Source organism: Castor canadensis, chromosome 8 (genome assembly GCF_047511655.1).
Source record: "Castor canadensis chromosome 8, mCasCan1.hap1v2, whole genome shotgun sequence".
In the NCBI taxonomy this organism is placed as follows: Eukaryota; Metazoa; Chordata; class Mammalia; order Rodentia; family Castoridae; genus Castor; species Castor canadensis.
The window spans coordinates 26905672-26927289 of record NC_133393.1 but is presented as its reverse complement, the minus strand read 5'-3'; the positions used below and the strand labels follow the sequence as shown (position 1 = coordinate 26927289).

Here is a 21618-nt window from a genome sequence, read left to right as displayed (position 1 = left end):
TTTTACCTTGATTTGTGTCTAAAACGTCTTGTGTTTACATGTTTCAAAAAATGTATGCATATCTAAGTTTGTGAGGGCATTTTTACTTTTACATAAATAGTCCACTAACATTTTTCTATCAGCTGAAAGAGATAAAATATTTTGTGGTAAATACTCATATCAGTTGCTACAGAAAGAATTTTCTTTTCCTCTATATTGAAACTTGCTTGTGTCTGACCATATATCACTCTGATCAGGTAATTAAATCCAATTGTTTATTGAGATGAAAAATGATGACACAAAGCAATACCTGTGTATTTAACACTATCTTTTCACTCATTACTTATTGTCTTCTCAGTGTAACTTCACTAGTTAAAAACCTCACCTAAGTATTCATCTCAAATATCGTACAAATAGTATAATGCTATTTCCCTAGATTGAATTCCTAATGCTCACTTTTCTCTTTTCCCTTGGAGGACTGATGGAAGAAAACAATGAAACCTCTCGGGGAGATTTTATTTTGCTCGGATTCTCAGACAAGCCCCAGTTGGAAATCATCCTTTTCATGGTAGTTCTGATATTCTATCTTCTGACCCTTGTGGGCAACACAGTCATTATCCTGGTCTCCTGCCTGGACACCAAACTCCACACACCCATGTATTTCTTCCTCACAAACCTCTCCTTTCTTGACCTTTGCCTCACCACCAGCATTATCCCCCAGCTATTGTGGAACTTGAAGGGACCATCCAAGACCATCACATACTCTGCCTGTATGGTACAGCTCTATGTGTCCCTCACTTTAGGTTCCACTGAATGTGTTCTCCTCACTGTCATGGCATTTGACCGCTATGTAGCTGTCTGCAGACCTCTCAGTTACACTACTATTATGCATCCATCATTTTGCAAGGCCTCAACAGGAATAGCCTGGCTAAGTGGAGTAGGAAACGCTCTCATCGAAGGCACTATCACCATTCGGCTTCCTCGTTGTGGGCATCACCGTCTCCACCACTTTTTTTGTGAAGTGCCTGCCATGATCAAGTTGGCATGTGTTGACATCCGTTTAAATGAAGCCCAGCTTTTTGTGGCTACATTAGTTCTCCTCCTCCTTATTCCCATGGCACTAATCTCAGTGTCCTATGGATTCATTGTACAAGCTGTGATGAAAATTAAGTCAGCTCAAGCCTGGCGCAAGGCCCTAGGTACCTGTGGTTCCCATCTACTAGTGGTGTCCCTTTACTTTGGGACCAGCTCAGTCATATACATTCAACCAAAGAGATCCTTTGGCCATGGCCAAGGTACGTTTCTCACACTCTTTTATACTGTTGTGGCTCCCACCCTCAACCTCTCATATATACGCTGAGGAACAAAGATGTCAAAGGAGCTCTATGGAGACTCCTGAGGAGAGAACATAATATCTAATAGGAAAGTAAATCAGGAAACAATGATTTTCTGCTCTGGAAATTTAAGAGACATACTCTTAAATAACTACTTACAAACGTGTTATAGATGTGTTGTTTACTTACCTCTCTAGCTATATTGTGTAGAATATGGCTGACATTGTCTAGAAAAAGAACAATTTAGATTCAACTTCTGTAGCTCATGGAACCTCATGTGTGTATCAAAGATATTTTTACACTGTCTCTTATTCAATGTATTTTAAGAGCTGATGTACATAATGAGAATGGAAGTTTTTGTAGATCTTCCCCATTTTGAAACATACATGAAAATAAAATTAAAATAATATTTACTATTCAAGTAAAAATTTGAAAAGTATATATTAATATGAGGAAATCACTGCAGTTTTTCCCTTGTAAAAGAGCTTTGTTGCAAACTTTTCAGACACCTTATCCCAGTTCTTTCGTGAAACAAATATAGGAAAACCAAACTTCAACAATGGAGGTGCTTTGAAGCAAAGGATCAGATTTGTGATTCCACTTAGAATGATACTGAGAAAAACCAAATACTTATTTAAAATAATTATTATAGGGATTATTAGGTAATTATGAAATAATTATTAAATAACAATATCATATTGAACATTCATATAATGTAATTTAAGATGGATCCAGGATCTACCTGTCTGGAAAAATGTCCTTTTTGATCCTGTTTGACCTAGACAGATGGTTTCAGGGTCTTTGAGATTGTTGAACACATGGACGCTGGAGCCATATTGCTGTGATATAATGCTCTGCTAACCTAATGTATATGTTCCTCAGTTCAACCACTTTCTACATTTATACTTATGCAAATTGCCAAAAAAACCAGTCAACCATGGCACTGTTAAACGTTGAATAAATCTTAACAATCATTAACAACTTTTCAAAAATATGATGTTCAACTCTCCAAAGTCTTTGCATGTATCTTTCTTTATTATCTAACATGTTTTGGGAAGCTGGTTTGCATTTGTTTTGTGTTTTATATTTAATTGTATTTGATTTTTTACTGGACACGCTAAGATTAATCAAAATCTCTCTTCACACATCTTGTGTTTAGCATTACTTTGCACTTAAGTACCAATCTTTCTTTTTTTGCCACCACTAGGGTTTGAACTCAAGGAGTCATGCTTGCTACGCAGGTGCTATTACCATTTGAGCACTCTGCCAGTCCTTAAGTACCAATTTTAACTTTGGAATCAATGTTGCAAAGAAAACATTTGAGACTTTGGGTCAGAGTGTTAGGGTTCAAGCCTTGTTTTGCCAAGCTAATCAACTAGGGCTTGAGAATGCTATCTGAAGTTACAGTTTCTCTGCTATACAAGAGTGGTAGTAATACTTTCCTAAATTTCCATGGCTGTCATGATAGGTAAATCTGATCATGCAGGAAGAGTTTAACTCAGAGCCTGTTACATAAAACCACCCAATAATTTTTAAGTACTTTAGTACACCTGCTATGTGATTCCACATCTAATAACTTGATATCCTTTATCCATTTAATCTCCTTTCTAACTTTAATCACTTTCTAGGATTATTGCAACAACTTTTAAATATGTCAAAGTATCCCCCTTTCTTTTTTGTTGCTCCTTGAAGTCCGCATAAACTCTAACTCTAGGTCCTACATTACATTTAAATCAAGCTTTTCCTCACAGACATGGGCAACTCTTCTCTACCCAATCCTCTAATGTCATCTGAACCCATCCCCTCAATTCCAGTCACACTGTCACTGCCTTAATTCGTATCCTCTATCTTGGTCCCATAAAGATTGACTATAGCTCTGAGCTGAAATTGGTTTGTGGGCATGTTCAGTTTAAAGAGCAGAATTTAACTTAAGGACTATGGATACAAGTATGGAATATGCTGTCTACCTTACTATAGACAATCACTCCTGAACCGTAAGACCTCATATGGGTCATCTCCCACCCTCTGAGGCACGTAATGTGTGAGTCCTTGGAGCCAAATTTCAAAAATTTCAAAGCTTTTCTTTCTTATCTTTTTTCTTAATGATAATTTTGATTCTATAGGAATTTTCTTTAATATGTGCCTCTGCTATTTTAATATTGGGTGGTTTCTAAATGGTTACAGAATAAAGTGAAAAGTAGGATAAGAACTTGGGTTCTCTACTGTCTTGTTTGAATTTGTTTCATCTTCTCAGCATGCTCTCATTAATTGTGTGCTGAGTGTATATTTAAACAGTAGTTTCTAAAATATTTTATTAGCCTTATGCATTTAATTCCTTATTTACTTCTCAAAGTCAAATTTGTCCCCGCCACTCAATCATAGCCTCTTTCTCCATGCTATTGTCATGCCATATTTCATGTATCATTAACTGATAAACATATGAGATGGTAGATCTATTTTTGAAATCATGCATTCTATTATAGTTAAGGGAGAAATATGTAATCAAAAATCATAGGAGCTCTGTTTAAAAGAGTAAAATGAACCAAATCACTGAGAGGTTAGACATTTCTACAAGTTTTAGGAAAATATCTTCTTTAAGGCCTTGCACACTAGAGCAATACCAAACTAAGTTCTAACTCCCAGAGTAATTTGCTTTATCTCTAGAAGGGAAAATTTTTCAATGCTATAGTACATAGAATGAGAATACCAATTTTGTAATACTATTTTGAGGAATAAGAGAAGTAATGTTTACAACATGCCTGGCAGAGTACCTGGCACCTAGAACAGCATGATATACATTTGCTTATCAATAAGGTAACAGAGAGACTACTCATGAAAATTATATAATGTATAATTACAAAAAAGCTAGAACTGGAGATTATCATGCTCAGTGAAATAAGCCAAACTCAAGAAACCAAATACCGCATGTGTTTGCTAATAAAGGAAACTGAAGAAATGCCACTTTGGTTTTTCATCTATACTATCCAAATCACAAAGGAATTCTTCCCATGTTCCTGGATAGCAAATTAAGAATGTCATATGATTTTTAAGGTCATTTTCAAATGGCAAAAAGCCATCTTTAGTAAAAATATTCTCATGTCAGTAATTAAAATGCCTTATTTCAGGTCACAAATATAATAGAAAGCAAACAGAAAAGATTTTACAACTTTGAGGATTAATAATGAAAAAAGTACAATTTTGAGAAAAATTGGTAAAATTGGCAAATTGCTAGTGGTACTGCATAAGGAAAAATATGAGAAAGCCCAAGAAACAATTATCAGTAAGGTAATAAAATAGGACATAATTCTAAACACTGAATAGAATAAAAATGGTAATAGGAAAGCATCATGAACCACTGCATACTTCAGAACAAGAACACATTTCCTAGAACACATTTCCTTACTCTTTGAGGACAGTAGGACAGACTAGCATCAGAGTGGCTTTTAGCCTGGGTAGGGATAGTACAAACCCACATGGGTGTGTAAACATAAGAGAGTGAGTAAATTAGTTGAAGAAGTGGTACAGAAAAGAAAAGATGCAGACAGTAATATGGGGGATGATGTTATACAGTGGGAAGACTTTCTAAGGAAGAAGTACATTATATCAGGAAAGAGCAGGGTCTTTCCTAGAAAATCAGCCTGAGGGTGTTTCAGAACTTTTTACTATGCTTAATGTACTCAAATTAAATTCTTTCCTTACATTTTGAATCCAAGAACTGATTAATTAAAAAATTATTCCCGTGATGTCATGAATATATAGCTTTTTCTTTCAGGAATATGCAATCAACTGGGAAGGATATTTATGGATATGGTGAAAAAGTGGTCATGTATCATCTTTTCCATGTGAGTGACTAACTATTACAGCAAAAGCTTTGAAAATTAGATGCCAATCCTATAGACATGAAATGCCAAATTTCTTTAACAGATTACAGTCTTTCATTCTAGTCAGTTTACAAAATCGTCTTGTTAGTCTTTATAATCTTTAATTTTATCAAATAGTTGATTTTTGATCTATTGAGGTGATTATGTATTTTTCTCCCTTTATACTCTTATTTTGGTAAAATATTCATTTTCAGTTCTAAAATAAATTCACTTTGGAGAATGTATGTGATTTTTATAAATAATTGATAATATTTTTAAATTAGCTTGTTAAACTATACTATAATTTTCTGGTTGTTTTGTTCCTAAAGTTATTCTTGACTAAAAAAGTACTTGAATTATTCCTTTTATTTTTTAAACCTCTGACATAAATATTTCTAAGAAATATTTCTTAGAAAGTGTAGGGGCTTGAACAGGCACTACATGTAAGATCTCAAGGAGGTTTTCTTGTTGTTTTGTTGTGCTCAGGGCCTTGCTCTTGTTAGGAAGGCACTCTACCAGTTTAGCCATGCCCCCAGCTAAGTAGAACATCTCCCAGTGACCTATAAGCGGGATATAATCTGGTCAACTTTATTAGTCATCAGAGGAGTACATATTAAAATCATAATGAAGACTGGATGTGTTGCTCAAGAGGTAGAGCACTTGCCTAACAACACAAAGCCCTGAGTTCAAACCTTAGTACCACCAAAAAAAAAGGAAAAATATCATAATGAGATACCCTCTACATACTACCAGGATGGCTAAAGTTGAATGAGCAGAAAATACTGTGTGGACATACATGTGGAGCACCTATCTGTGGAGTGCAGGTGTGGAGTATAACTGTAGTATTTACCGGCTTCTACTGTCTACTAAAGCTGAGCATATGCGTTCTTTATGTCTAAGCAATTCTACTCCAAAGATGGGCACCAAAAGAATACTTACATTTTTGTTCACCCAATGACATACAAAAATATCCAAAGCAGCATTATTCATAAAAACATAATCAAGAAGCATTCAAATACCTATCGATACTACAGTAGATAAATAAGTTGTGGTATATTCACACAACAAAATACAATACAGCAATAAAACTGTATTGTATATGTTAACAAGCACCAAGTTGAGTGAATCACACAAAATGTTGAACGAACAAGGGCAGAAGCAAAAATAATAATGTGTAATTTTGTATGTATGTGTCATACCATAATGCTCATGTGGGGACAGGTAAAATTCTATGGAAATGAATTTGAGGGTTGTTCCACAGTGTTCCTCATTCTTCAGTTAGATGTGTTCACGATGTAATAATGTAGCAGGCTGCACATTTATGAACTATTTGCTTTAGTATATGAAATATATTTTATAAATCCATACACTTTCATAAAAATTCAGATTCTATTGATGATTCTGAATACTTTTCAGTCCAGGGACTCAAAGCATAGAAAATTCATCATCTTGAGCTGAGTGGTTTCCTTTTCCTTTAGGAGGGGAATGTGCAGTGAAGTTTGTCCAACTCTCTACTACTTATTTATTGAGAGACCTTAGCTGAATGTTGATTGTCACTCATCTCTGCATTATGGCAATTGTTTTTCTTAGATAGAACCCACTCTGCCGTTAATATCATCTGCCTAAAAATCAAATGTGCATGAGATTTCCCTTAGGTTCCAAAATCCTGAAAGAAGGATTAGCCTTGGACAAATAGAAATTCACTATTTCTATTGAGACCTGGAACAGCATTTTCATGGACATGAGTGTGGGTAAGTTTGTATGTGGCAGAAAGGAAGTTAAAGGATTTCCACTTGAGGTCTGTCTTTCTTAGAATTTAGAGCAAGACACCTTGCTTGAAGGCATGTGGGACTCTGGATACAATGTAAGAGTCTGTTGAACTGTGCTATGGTGCTGGAAGAGACAAACAATAGGATATATACAGAAATATTTCTGGGCAGAACTACCATTTCCAAAGAAGCCAGGTATTTTTAAAGGATTAATTCTGGCTGGGTGCAGTGGCTCACATCTGTAATCCCAGTTACTTGGGAGGTGGTGATTGGGAGGATCATTGTACCAGGCCATCATGGGGGTGGGGAAATAGTGAGACCCCATCAATAAGCCAAAATGTAGTGGGTGCACCTTTTATTCGACCTACACAGAAGGCCATTGGTGGGAAGATCCCAGCCCTGGGGAAAAACTGGAGATCCTCCTGAAAAGTAACTAAAGTAAAAAGGGCTGGAGCATGGCTTAGTGATAGAGCACCTGGCAAGCACAAAGCTCTGAGTTCCAACCCCAGTGCTACCAAAACAATAAAAAATAATGAATAATTCCAGATATTTTAATGTCTATCTCCACCAACACTCAAGCGCTCATAAATACTAAAATGTTCCAGGCATCTGCAGCAGTTTTTCAGGGAAGATATGAAGAAAGGATATGGCAAGAAGATTACAAGATGATGAAATGAATTTGAAATTGTCTGCCAGGAGGATAAATTCATTGTATGTATGAAAGATCAGAGAGGCAAAAGAATGTCTTTTAGAATGACCTCGTGGGACAGGTTGACTTTGGATACTAGACAGCCTGAGGTTAATTGCTATACTGGGAGAACTGTGTCCCTGGGATATTCTTGGATTCAGTGGACTTTGTCCTGCCATGGTCTCTTCTGATTTTCTGGTCTTCAGGGATCCCCAGTCTCACATAACAGCCCCTATAAGCAGACATGTGCCTCAGGCACTGTTTTGTCAGTTCAAGGTAAAAATGGCTTGCACTCCATGGCTTAAATTTCCTTTTTGTTTTAAAATGTGATTATCTTTATGGAAACCTTCTTATGTTTTAACTAATTTACTGCTATTTACGCCATGATTTATGCCTACATCATGTTCGATTCTTAACTTTTAACCGTAAATTGAATGTGATTTAAGAATGTCATCTGAGAAAGGCAGATATAATATACACATATGATATTAGATTTTGCATCAGAGAACAAAATGCAATTATTTTAAAAACCTGAAATGAACACATTCTGATAAACAAGGAACTGATACATGCCTGTGAATTCATCTCTCGTTGAACTCTTTTTAGGATTTTTTGTGTGCATGGCTGTGTACTAAAAACAGTATAGAACATCTCATTTGAGTAGAATAGATATGGTCCCCATGAACAGGATTAGAACAAGAGTATGTCTGGTTTTGTTTTATTCTTTTGATAGAGGTAAAATGAGAGAAGGAAAAGTTATGCATGTAATGTATGTACTTGTGTTTCCATGGATGCATATGTGTATAACTATAAGCATATTTATAAGAATTAGAACTACATACATATATATGTACACACATACATGTTATGTGAAATATGTATTCATGTATACACTAATAATATTATATACATATATATGTGTATATATTACTTTGTTCCTTAGGAGTTTCTCCACATTGTCTTTTTTATTACTATGTTCCCCTCTTCCTATTTCAAGTGATCACTTGGGGACTTCAGGCAGATATTGATTATTAGGGGTCTATATCCCTCCCCCAGCCCTTCCTTTTGACTTCATTTCCACTAAGTTCTGGGACAGTTTTACATGATAAATCAAATTAATATAATGGACCAATATTTGTGAATTATTTCTTTGATTAAATTTCATAGCAAATAATGAATTACAGGTTGTGAAATAATTATTAGGTAAGATTTTAAGGCCAGAATGATTTTTGTTGATACCCTGTAGAAAGTGCATATTGTCTTAAACATGAAGTATAGTTATAGTCTTTGTGTACAATCATTGAAACAGTGAACATATTTTAAACTATTGCATTTAGAACTATTTGGAGTTTTTAAAAGTGGTTCCTTCAGTCCTCTAGAAGGAAAAATTATACAGGTTTGGTGAACATCAATGCAGCCTCTTTCATTTCCCCTGAATCCATTCAGATTCAACCATCTTTTAATTCAACTCACAAAACCAGAAAACTATTTTCCTTCCCCAAATCCACACACTAAAAGAATAAGACGGTTGATCTCAATGCACTGCATGAATTTAAACACTCAATAAACTGCTAGAATATATGAGTTAGCTAATCCCACAAGGAAAAATGCTTCTGAAATTATGTTTTCATATGATTAACTATTTAGGTATAAGTGTAATATTATAATTTTAATGCCAAAATGCTTCATACTTTATATCAAAATAGCTCCTATAGTCTTTAAAATCTGTTATTCATATAAAGATCCTTAAAGAATGCCCAGCTCAAAGTTTGTGTATGAAGAATGGGTATATTATTTATAAATTATTTGCTTATATTAAATATCAAAAATACTGAATTTCTCCATTTAATTTGATTTGTTATCAGCCAAAAGGACAGACAGTATTTTATTCAGTTTCCATTCTCCTTCTTTCCTTTATTTTTTTCTGTGGTAATTTCCCCCTCAGTGTCTGACATTTCTTATTCGGGGAAGTTGCTTTGTTTCTATGACAGCACCATTCTGCCACTCTGAGGAGTGTTGTTCTTGAATATCATCTGCTGTGGCTTTTGAAAGACACTGTGCCAAAATGTATTCCTTAGGTCACTGTAATGTCTCCTAGAGTGGGTGTTTCAAAGAATTATTTTACTTGATATTGTGACTCTCTCTTAATTTTTGTAATGTTTTTAGTCTTGTCTACACAGGTAGTGGGTATGACCAATAAGAGTGCAAAGGCAGACTTCATTCTGGTGGGCTTCTCGAACCAGCCTTGGCTGGAAAAGATACTCTTCATGGTTGTCTTGATGTCTTATCTGCTTACCCTTGTTGGAAATACAGTAATTATTCTGATCTCTTCCATAGACCCTAAACTCAAGACACCCATGTACTTTTTCCTCACTCACCTCTCCCTAGTTGACATCTGTTTTACCACCAGTATTGTCCCTCAGCTGCTGTGGAACCTCAAAGGACCAGCCAAGACCATCACATGCCTTGGTTGTGCCATTCAGCTGTATGTGTCCTTGGCACTGGGCTCCACTGAATGTGTTCTCCTGGCTGTAATGGCTTTTGACCGCTATGCTGCAGTTTGCAAACCTCTCCACTATCCAGCTGTGATGAACCCACAGCTGTGCCGGGCTCTGGCAGGGGTCGCATGGCTAAGTGGAATAGGGAATGCCCTCATCCAAGGCACTGTCACCCTGCGACTGCCTCGCTGTGGACACCTGTGGCTCCATCATTTCTTCTGTGAGGTACCCTCCATGATTAAGCTTGCATGTGTGAATATCCATGCTAATGAGGTCCAGCTCTTCGTTGCTTCATTGGTCTTGCTCCTCTTGCCCTTAGCACTGATACTGATGTCCTATGGACACATAGTCAAGGCAGTTATGAGGATCAAGTCAGTTCAGGCCTGGCACAGAGTGCTGGGGACATGTGGATCCCACTTGATGGTAGTGTCCCTCTTCTATGGGAGCATTACAGCCGTCTATATCCAGCCCAACAGTTCTTATCCCCACACTCATGGGAAATTCATTTCCCTCTTCTATACTGTAATGACCCCGACCCTCAATCCACTCATCTACACACTGAGGAATAAAGAAGTGAAAGAAGCTGTGGAAAGACTTTTTCACAGAGACCTGGGTACATAAATGTGAAGCAGAGTACACACTGGTCAATTTTTTATAACTAAAGGATATTGAAGATGGTCTTGTACAATGCTTCGCTCAGGAACTTCTCCAGCTTACAAGACTGAGTTGTAATCTTTACAGTCTGCATTATTGTGTTTCCCTTGACCTCAGAATTAACTATCCTGTACAATCTCTTCCCAGGCTTCTTTTTTGGGATGGATGAAAAGCAATTTTTCCACATATCATTATTGCCTATTATTTGTATTATTCTGTTTCTCACTCACTCACTCTGCATTTCATGTTTCCTTCCCTTCTTTCTTTAATCTTCTACCTATTGTTCTTTTTTTTCTTCCCACGTATAATGTATGTTAAGGCCATTTCCCTGATGGCTCTACTTTATACCCTTCCCATCAATATTCTAGCAATTCCTTTGAGAAACTATATACAAATAAACTTTTCCAATAGGCAACAACAAAAAGTTATCAGCTACCTTGTGGAGAACAGTGGAGAGATTGATCTAGAGGTTTTGGTTTTTGCCTCTACAACATCCTCTTTGAGCTTGTGCAAGTTTTACTGAATTCTTTTTATGCAAATTTTCTTATGAGTAAAAATGCAATGAACTTCAACATTAGGATGATTAAAAGACTGACAATGCAGCCCAAATAAAGCAGATGGCAGTAAAAGATCAATAAATATGAATCAACATGTTTTCAATCTTAACTCATCTTGTCATATTATTCTATGGGTATCTCATGCAGGTTTATAGCTCAATTGCAACAAAATTTCTTTTACCTACTCTGAATTATTTACCCACTTGTGTTTATAAATGAATAAAAAACCCTATCACTTGAATATTTAATAAATAACCATTGCTTTCTCTTTGCAATATGGAAAAAACATGATATATTAACTTTACTCAGATATAAAAGTGTGGCACATTTGATTTCAGTGATGGTAGCAAAGTTGAATGTCTAGTTTTTAAAATGACAGATACTGTAATGTGGGAGGAAAGAACAGTATTTGAATTAGGAGAGACTAAGGTCTCTTAACATTAGGTCAACTTGAAAGGTATATTACATTTTAGTAGTTAGAAAGTCCTTAGTAAGTACTCAGTAACTTCCATTTATCTTTAATAAACTGTTGATTTTCTTAGTAAAGATTATGAGGTCAGATTATGTACCCTTGCTGGAAAAGATACAGGTTCCCAGGCATAATTGTTTGAGGAATCACTACTCACTCTAATATATCAGTAAATTCACATGCAACAGTAAAGCAGATTCTGCTTTTTAGTTGTAAAATATGTTTGTTAGTTTATTTATGTAAATATGCACTTTTTTCTAGAAAACCAAAGTAATTAATGTACTGATATGGAATTACTTTGACATAGCTGCAATCTAATAATTGTGACTCAGCTATGTTTCTTGCTTTGATTTCTGTGATTCCCAAAGTAGGGGAAGAAAGGTATTTCTCACATTAACATGGAGCTCAAACACTAAAAATATTCTTGCAAATACTATGCAACACCCCTCTTGCTTAGTCATGTAGTTTACCTCCCAACCTACAAGATGAACTTGTTCACAACAGCTGTATCATGTATGACACTGGTTGGCAAAATTCTCCTGAGATGTGACACCAGCATTATCCAATATCCAGTATAATTATCCATACTTATATTTTTCTCATACTTATTTTCATGCCTATGCATCATCTATTTCCTTCTATTCTGTTACCCTTTTGCAGCATACTGCTTATTTCCTCACATACAAACTCAATCAGTAATAAGTTTATATGAAAGAAAATAAACTTGTGATCTTTGCCATTTAAGAATGGCCTTTTTGATTAAAAACTTGTCAAAAAAGAAAGACAAAGAATGGATTGGTCAAATCCTAGACCAATACATCACGATTCATTTATTCGTTAATCGTGAGTAACCACTGTATTTATCACTGTGAAGAATTAGAAGATGCTATCACTGTCCACAAAGAACATGTAAAATTCCTATGAAAGATATTTCATCATTATTAAATAAGTAGAAAGCAATATAAGATGCACAATTAAACAAGAAGGCAAGTATATCGAATGCCTATGTGTTTGAGAAATTCATAGCAAATGATTGGTGTTACATGACTACTGAGTATTATTTTAATGGTAGAGAAAAATTATAAGCCTATATAGAGAAAAACATTATATTCTAGGTAAGAATGGTCTCAGTGTGCTAAGGATTCTTGAGCATCATCTCTTAGAAATGGAAGTCAGGTCATTGTCTTCTAACAAAAAATATCTGAAATAAAAATTATATGGCATCTCAGATTTTTATAACTATTAGTGTACTAAATCTTTACTGAATTTTTCTGTGATTTAATCCTTATAATCAGCAATCTAAATGGGTAAAAAAATTAGTTCTGATCAAACATAATAAATTAAATAGAAGTCATTATTTCTGACCCTTACAAATTCCACAAAATAAATAATACCATGAATCTATAAAGACTAATAAAACTCAAGGAACTGAGAGCAAAGAAATCAATAAACTTTTGTAAGATGGACCATAGATAAAAAGTAGGAAATGACTTATAGAAAAGAAGTAAAACCTAACTGACCTGTATAGTGTTGAGGAAGGCAGGAGAGAATCCAGTAAGAACAAAACAAAGTTGCACTGCAGAACTCAAGAATAGCAATAGAATCCTACAAATGATAAACACTGTGTGTAAGAAGATGGATTGTAGAGGGAGGCTAAAACCAAAATAATTTAAATATCTGCTAAAAAATGAAATTTTCCTAGTCCACAGAGTCACAGGAGGGCTCCTCGAGATCTGCTATCAAAGCAGGTAAAAGGAGTAGGCACCCTTGAAAAGATGGGAGTTGGGAAGCCTCTAGACTTTGCTACTCTAACACTGCTGAGATTTGACTATGTCACACCAAAAGCAAAGAAATCTGTTAGATTCTGCATCTGGCATCCTTTTAGTATTTTCCTCATTCTGCTCTTAGAATCCAGGCAACCAGCCTAACACCTTTAGGCTGAGAAATGGATATGCTGCCTATAGGGAACCTAAAAGACCTGTACAAAAAGACAAAAAGAATTTGTGTTACACCTTGAAGTTCCTTGAACACCTTGTCCTGAAACCCCATTCATCAAGCTTAGATCAAGGAACACAGCATTTCCTATCTGTTTTCTTGTGAATATATCTCATTTTTTAGTAAAACAAGTAACACAGAGACATTGACATAAGCTGACAAGAAAACAAGAAGGAACCCTTCATGGTCCTTGACTTTTCTTTGCTGCTTCAATATGGCTACTCATTTTTAATTTGTTAAGGTTTTCTATTTCCTCATGACTCCATCTTGATAAGGTATACATGTTTGTATCCAGGAATTTATCAAATTGTTTGGCACATATTTGAATGTGATAGTCTCTAGTGATCCTTTCTACTTCTGTCTATGATATCAGTTGTAATGTCTCCTTTATGAACTATGATTTTATTTATTTGAGTCTTCTCTCTTTTTTTATTAGTCTAAGGGTTTGTTCATTTAGCCTTATCTTCTCAAAAAACCAAATTTTCATTTCAATGATCTTTTATATTGTTTTAGTCTTTATTCATTTTATTTCTGATATGAAATGTGTTACTGCTTTCCTTGCACTACTATTTCATTTGGCTTCTTTTTGTTTTTCCGGTTCCTTGAGTTACAATAATGGGGTGTTTATTTTTCTCTTTCCTGGGGAGAGAGTAGAGAGCTGGGATTTGAACTCAGGCCTCACACTTGTTAGGCCAGTACTCTGCCACTTAAGCAGGATCCACAGTCCTTCTTGCTTTCATTATTTTTCAGATTAGGATCTCAGTGTTTCCCTGGCTGACCTGGACTTTAATCTTCCTATTTATGCCTCCCAAGCAATTGAGATTGCAGATGTGACCCACCAAGGCCACTCAAAACACTGCACATTTTCACTCACTGTTCTTTATTGTTTCAAAGAGGTTGGTGACCCACAGATAACAGCAGCACGTGAGTCAGAAAAGCACACCAATACAAAATTTATGACCACCACTGCACCCACCTGTTCAAAACTAAAAATGTACTTCCCCCAAATCCCTACAATCCTTGAACCTGTGACCCCCCCAAGCAGGATGACTTCCCATTTACATATTTGCAGCCAATAGAGCTCTTTCTTTCCATGTCACTCTGTCTCTTGAACTGTTGGTTTTATTGAACAGCAGGGCACCATGGCTTTCATGGTCACATGTCTGCTGTCATTTGCTTCAAGACATTCTAAGTTTTCCTCTTTAATTTCTTCACTGATGCCTTGGTTGTTAATTGGTTGTTAGTTTAGTTGGTTTTTTTTTTTGGTACTGCTGATTAAATAATTGCTCAGCAAGGGCTCTGTCACTTGAGGAGGGAGGCAAAAGGAGACATAATTGTGATCAAAACACTTCATATGCATGTGTGAAGATAGAATAATGACACATGTTAAAATGGGAAAGGGGAACAGAAAAAGCAATTGTGGGGGTGAAGTCAATCAAATTACATTATATCATGTATGGAAATATCATAATGAAACCCTTTGTGTAATTTGTATAATTAATATATGCTAATAAAAAGAAAGCAGCTCTACCGCTTGAGACATGCTCCAAATCCTACTACTTTTAGTTTGTTTTTCAGATAGGATCTCATGCTAACCTTGCCTGGGCTGGCCTCAAACTTCAATCCTCCTACCTCTGCCTCCCCAGTATCTAGGATTGCCACTGTGTCCCACCTTAGTCTGCTCCTCATTCAGATTTTGATATGGTTTAGTGGGGTATATTTTAGAAAACAAAACATTTTAACCTTAAAAAAGACAAAGATAGCATTAAAAAAACAAGATAGTATTTGCAAAAATATGAGATAATTTAATTCTGTCATTCTGTATGGCCACTTAGATTGTTTATTTGCATTTAAAATGTAAAACAGTGAGACAATATGTAAATTGAAGGTATGTCTTCATTTTGTAAGTGCAGATTTTAGCTAAATATCTCAAACATTTAATTTAATTTCACTGTTATGCTTAAAATTGAGATGTTACTTTTAATTGTTTTAAAATGAAAGAACAAATCAAGAAAACAAAATATACTACTGATAAATTGGCCTCAGTTGCTTTTAAGGTATCTGCTTTAGTTTCTCTGCGTTAAGGACAACAAATGCTAATTTTTTAGGTGTCTTACCTATCCTCACCCCCTCCTTTGTGTGCTCTCACTTTTATCTTGTGCTCAAAGTCCAGTCCCCTTGTTGTGTTTGCCCTTGATCTAATGTCCACATATGAGGAGAACATACGATTTTTGGTCTTTTGGGCCAGGCTAACCTCACTCAGAATGATGTTCTCCAGTTTCATCCATTTACCAGTGAATGATAACATTTCGTTCTTCTTCATGGCTGCATAAAATTCCTTTGTGTATAGATATCACACATTTTCTTGATCCATTCGTCAGTGGTGGGGCATCTTGGCTGTTTCCATAACTTGGCTATTGTGAATAGTGCTGCAATAAACATGGGTGTGCAGGTGCCTCTGGAGTAACCTGTGTCACAGTCTTTTGAGTATATCCCCAAGAGTGGTATTGCTGGATCAAATGGCAGATCAATGTCTAGCTTTTTAAGTAGCCTCCAATTTTTTTTCAGAGTGGTTGTACTAGTTTACATTCCCACCAACAGTGTAAGAGGGTTCCTTTTTCCCCACATCCTCACCAACACCTGTTGTTGGTGGTGTTGCTGATGATGGCTATTCTAACAGGGGTGAGATGGAATCTTGGTGTGGTTTTAATTTGCATTTCCTTTATTGCTAGAGATGGTGAGCATTTTTTCATGTGTTTTTTGGCCATTTGAATTTCTTCTTTTGAGAAAGTTCTGTTTATTTCACTTGCCCATTTCTTTATTGGTTCATTAGTTTTGGGAGAATATAGTTTTTAAAGTTCCCTATATATTCTGGTTATCAGTCCTTTGTCTGATGTGTAGCTGGCAAATATTTTCTCCTACTCTGTGGGTGTTCTTTTCAGTTTAGAGACCATTTCTTTTGATGAACAGAAGCTTTTTAGTTTTATGAAGTCCCATTTATCTATGCTATCTCTTAGTAGCTGTGCTGCTGGGGTTTTGTTGAGAAAGTTTTTTTCTATACCTACTAACTCCAGAGTATTTCCTACTCTTTCCTGTATCAACTTTAGAGTTGGTGGTCTGATATTAAGGTCCTTGATCCATTTTGAGTTAATATTGGTATAGGGTGATATACATGGATCTAGTTTCAGTTTTTTGCAGACTGCTAACCAGTTTTCCCAGCAGTTTTTGTTGAAGAGGCTGCTATTTCTCCATCGTATATTTTTAGCTCCTTTGTCAAAGACAAGTTGGTTATAGTTGTGTGGCTTCATATCTGGGTCCTCTATTCTGTTCCACTGGTCTTCATGTCTGTTTTTGTGCCAGTACCATACTGTTTTTATGATTATTGCTTTGTAATATAGTTTGAAGTCAGGTATCGTGAAACCTCTAACATTTTTCTTTTGACTGAGTATTGCCTACTTGGTCGTGGTGAATAATCTTTTTGATGTGTTGTTGAATTTGGTTTGCCATTATTTTGTTGAGGATTTTTGCATCAATGTTCATTAAGGAGATTGGCCTACAGTTCTCCATTTTGGAGGTGTCTTTGCCTGGTTTTGGGATAAGTGTAATACTGGCTTCATAAAATGTGTTAGTCAGTTTTCCTTCCCTCTCTATTTCGTGGAACAGTTTAAGGAGGGTTGGTATCAGTTCTTCTTTAAAGGTCTGATAGAATTCAGCAGAGAATCCATCAGGTCCTGGAGTTTTCTTTTTGGGGAGACTCTTGATTGCTGCTTCAATTTCATTCTCTGTTATAGATCTATTCAGGTGATTAATTTCCTCTTGGTTCAGTTTTGGATGATCATATATATCTAGAAATCTGTCCATTTCTTTAAGATTTTCAAATTTATTTTAATATAAGTTCTTGAAGTAGTCTGATGAGTTCCTGGACTTCCATGGTGTTTGTTGTTATCTCCCCTTTAGCATTCTTGATTCTACTAATTTGGGTTTTTTCTCTCCTCATTTTACTCAGGTTTGCCAGGGGTCTATCGATCTTGTTTATTTTTTCAAAGAACCAACTTTTTGTTTCATTAATTCTTTGTATGGTTTTTTTGGTTTCTATTTCATTGATTTCAGCTCTTATTTTTATTATTTCTCTCCTTCTATTTGTTTTGGGATTTGCTTGTTCTTGTTTTTCCAGGAGTTTGAAATGTATCATTAGGTCATTGATTTGGGATCTTTCAGTCTTTTTAATAGATGCACTCATGGCTATAAACTTTCCTCTTAGGACTGCCTTTGCTGTGTCCCATAGGTTCCAGTAGGTTGTGTTTTCATTTTCATTGACTTCCAGGAACTTTTTAATTTCCTCTTTTATTTCATTGATGATTCATTGTTCATTAAGTAATGAGTTATTTAGTTTCCAGCTGTTTGCATGTTTTTTGTCTTTACTTTTGTTGTTGAGTTCTACTTTTACTCCACTGTGATCAGATAGTATGCACAGTATAATTTCTATTTTCTTATATTTGCTGAGGCTTTCTTTGTGCCCTAGGATATGATCTATTTTGGAGAAGGTTCCATGGGCTGCTGAGAAGAATGTATACTGTGTAGAAGTTGGATGAAATGTTCTGTAGACATCAAGTAGGTCCATTTGATTTATTGTATATTTTAGATATTGGATTTCTTTATTGATTTTTTGTTTGGATGACCTATCTATTGATGATAATGGGGTGTTAAAGTCTCCCAAAACCACTGTGTTGGCGTTAATGTATGCTTTTAGGTCTTTCAGGTTATGTTTGATGAAACTGGGTGAGTTGACATTGGGTGCATACAGGTTGATGATTATTATTTCCTTTTGGTCTATTTCACCTCTGATTAGTATGGAATGTGTTTCTTTATCTCATTTGATCAATGTAGGTTTGAAGTCTACTTTTCAGAGATAAGTATTGCTACTATTCCTGCCTGTTTTTGAGGGCCATTGGCTTGGTAAATCTTCTTCCAGCCTTTCATTCTAAGCCTATGCTTATTTCTGTCAATGAGATGGGTCTCCTGTAAGCAACAAATTGTTGGATCTTCCCTTTTAATCCATTTCGTCAAGCGGTGCTTTCTGATGGGTGAATTAAGTCTGTTAATATTAAGTGTTAGTACTGATAGGTATGTGGTGATTCCTGTCATTTAGTAGTCTTAGTTGTTTAAAGGTTTGATTGTGTGTACCTAAGTTGAGGTTACTCTCTACTTCCTTGCTTTTTCTTTTCCTGTGGTTTGGTGCTGCCTGTCTTTTCATGGTTAAGTTGGGTTTCACTTTCTGTGTGCAGAATCCCTTGAAGAATCCTTTGTAGTGGTGGCTTGTGGTCACATATTGTTTTAGTTTCTGCTTATCATGGAAGACTTTTATTGCTCCATCTATTTTGAATGATAGTTTTGCTGGGTAGAGTATCCTGGGGTTGAAGTTATTTTCATTCAGTGCCCGGAAGATCTCACCCCACGCTCTTCTTGCTTTAAATGTTTCTGTTGAGAAGTCTGCTGTGATTTTGATGGATTTTTCTTTATATGTTACTTGTTTTTTCTCTCTTACAGCCTTCAATATTCTTTCCCTAGTTTCTGAACTTGTTGTTTTAATGATGATATGTCATGGGGTAGTTCTATTTTGATCTGGTCTATTTGGTGTCCTGGAGTCCTCTTGCATTTGTATGGGAATATCTTTCTCTAGATTTGGGAAATTCCATTATTATTTTGTTGAATATATTACACATTCCCTTCGCTTGCACCTTTTCTCCTTCTTCGATGCCCATGATTCTCAAGTTTGGTCTTTTGATGGAGTCAGTGAGTTCTTCATTTTCTTTTCACAGGTCTTGAGTTGTGTAATTAATAGCTCTTTGGTTTTTCCTTTAATTACCATTTCATCTTCAAGTTCTGAGATTCTGTCTTCTGTTTGTTCCATTCTGCTGGATTGGCCTTCTGTTTTGTTTTGCAATTCTGTTTCATTCTTTTTTCTGAGGTTTTCCATATCCTGGCTGTTTTCCTCTTTAATGTTGCCTATTTTTGTCCTGAGTTCATTTATCTGTTTATTCATCGTGTTCTTTCTTTCACTTTGGTGTTTATACAGTGCTTCTATGGTTTCCTTTATTTCTTCTTTTGCTTTTTCAAATTCTCTATTTTTGTTGTCTTGGAATTTCTTGAGTGTCTCCTGTACATTTTGGTTGACCCTATCCAGTATCATCTCTATAAAATTCTCATTGAGTACTTGTAGTATGTCTTCTTTTAAATTATTCTTTTGGGCTTCATTGGATTCTTTGGCATAGTTTATCTTCATTTTGTTGGAGTCTGGATCTGAGTGTCTGTTTTCTTCATTCTCCTCTGGTTCCTGTACCAATTTTTTGCTGTGGGGAAACTGGTTTTCCTGTTTTTTCTGTCTTCCCATCATTGTCTTTGTTGTTGTTACTGTCCCTGTACTGTGTGCAATTAAGTATTTTCTAGCTTGTAATAATAACAATGGTAATATTTAGAATGGAAGGGTGAGAGGAGATGGAAAGCAAGAAGTTAAAGAGAAGGGAAAAACAAATAAATAGACAAGTAGGAGAAAACAAAACAAGGAATCGACAGTAAGCTGGAGAGGCATTAGAGAGACAGAGAGAGGATTGAAAATAAAAAACAAAAAGAATAAAGATAAGAATAAAAATAAAAAATACATAAATGAAAGAAACATGTATATATATAGATAAAATAAAACAAAATGAAAAATAGATTAAAAAAAAACCTCCAAGTTCAAATGCAATGAAGTTTCAGTCTTAATAATTTTGGTGTCCATCTCAGTGTCCAATCCTGGAGGTGGTGCCTCTGATGTTGTTCTGTAGTTGTCTCATCAAAGGGGACTTATAAAGTAGAAGAAAACTGCACACACACACACACAAAAAAAAAAACCACAAAGTGTCCCAAGTTCAAATACAATACAGTTTCAGTAAGTTTTTCAGCATGCAGGTTTAGTTCCGCTGTTTTCTCATCAAAAGTAGGGAGGGAAAAAAAAAAAGAGCCTGGAGACAGTTCTGTGTAATTGTGGCTGTGGCTTGCCTGCCCACTGCTGTCAGCCTGCTGTTGCTGGAGGCATTATTTATGCAGATCTCAAGGGTGAGGTTAACACTCACCTGGCCCTGCAGGCTTTGTTTACTCAGAGTTCTCCTATGTGCAAGCCACTGCTACAAGCTTTCCTCTTTCCAAGCACATTGGGGGAGGTGACACTGCACCTGCTTTCTCAGGCCTGCATGTTTGTTTATAGCTCACGCTCATGTGGGAGGTGGGTCTTCTCCTCTCTCCTGTGGAGTTTTCCTCCTTCCACCACTCTCACAAGCTTTCCCACTCCTGGTTGCTGGGTGCGCGCCCCAGCTCCCGCCAGAACCTCTCCAGCCCGCCTGGCTTGTTTATTTACAGTTCCAGGAAGGATTCCCTTCCCCCAATCTTTGGTGCTCAGTGCACCCCACCCTCTTTACCATGTGTCTTTATTGTTTTTATTGCTTATTATTCAGTTTCTCTTTTTTCCCTGGGTGGAGGTCGGTCTGTCCAGGAGGCTATGCTGCTCTGGCCCAGGGTTGTCTATGGGAGTACCATGGTTCCACTAAGCTCACCTTGTCCGCATCTTCCCAAGACATCTGGGTGCAGGCTACTGGCGGCCCAGGGGCCCTCCTGGTTTCTCCATTTAATGTGAAGTGGAGATGCTCTGCGCAGGCTGGAGGTGTGGAGAGGTCAAAGTTTTGCCTCTTCTAGGTGTTTTTGCCTGCAAGGAGTATTTCCAGCATCTCTCCAAGATTTCACTATAGGAGGCATGCTTTCTGCTTCCTCCCTCTACCCACC

The 21618-nt window shown here is 36.2% G+C and overlaps 2 protein-coding genes across 2 annotated transcripts; both read left to right on the top strand.

Annotated features, from left to right (window-relative positions):
* The first annotated feature begins 460 nt into the window (after positions 1-460).
* On the top strand, positions 461-1339 carry LOC109680430 (olfactory receptor 2G3-like). Its single transcript, XM_020155279.1, has one exon. The coding sequence runs from the start codon at positions 461-463 to the stop codon at positions 1337-1339; it is 879 nt and encodes a 292-aa protein (XP_020010868.1).
* Positions 1340-9819: 8480 nt separating this feature from the next.
* LOC109680423 (olfactory receptor 2G3-like) lies at positions 9820-10749 on the top strand. Its single transcript, XM_020155274.1, has one exon. The coding sequence runs from the start codon at positions 9820-9822 to the stop codon at positions 10747-10749; it is 930 nt and encodes a 309-aa protein (XP_020010863.1).
* The last annotated feature ends 10869 nt before the right edge of the window (positions 10750-21618 follow it).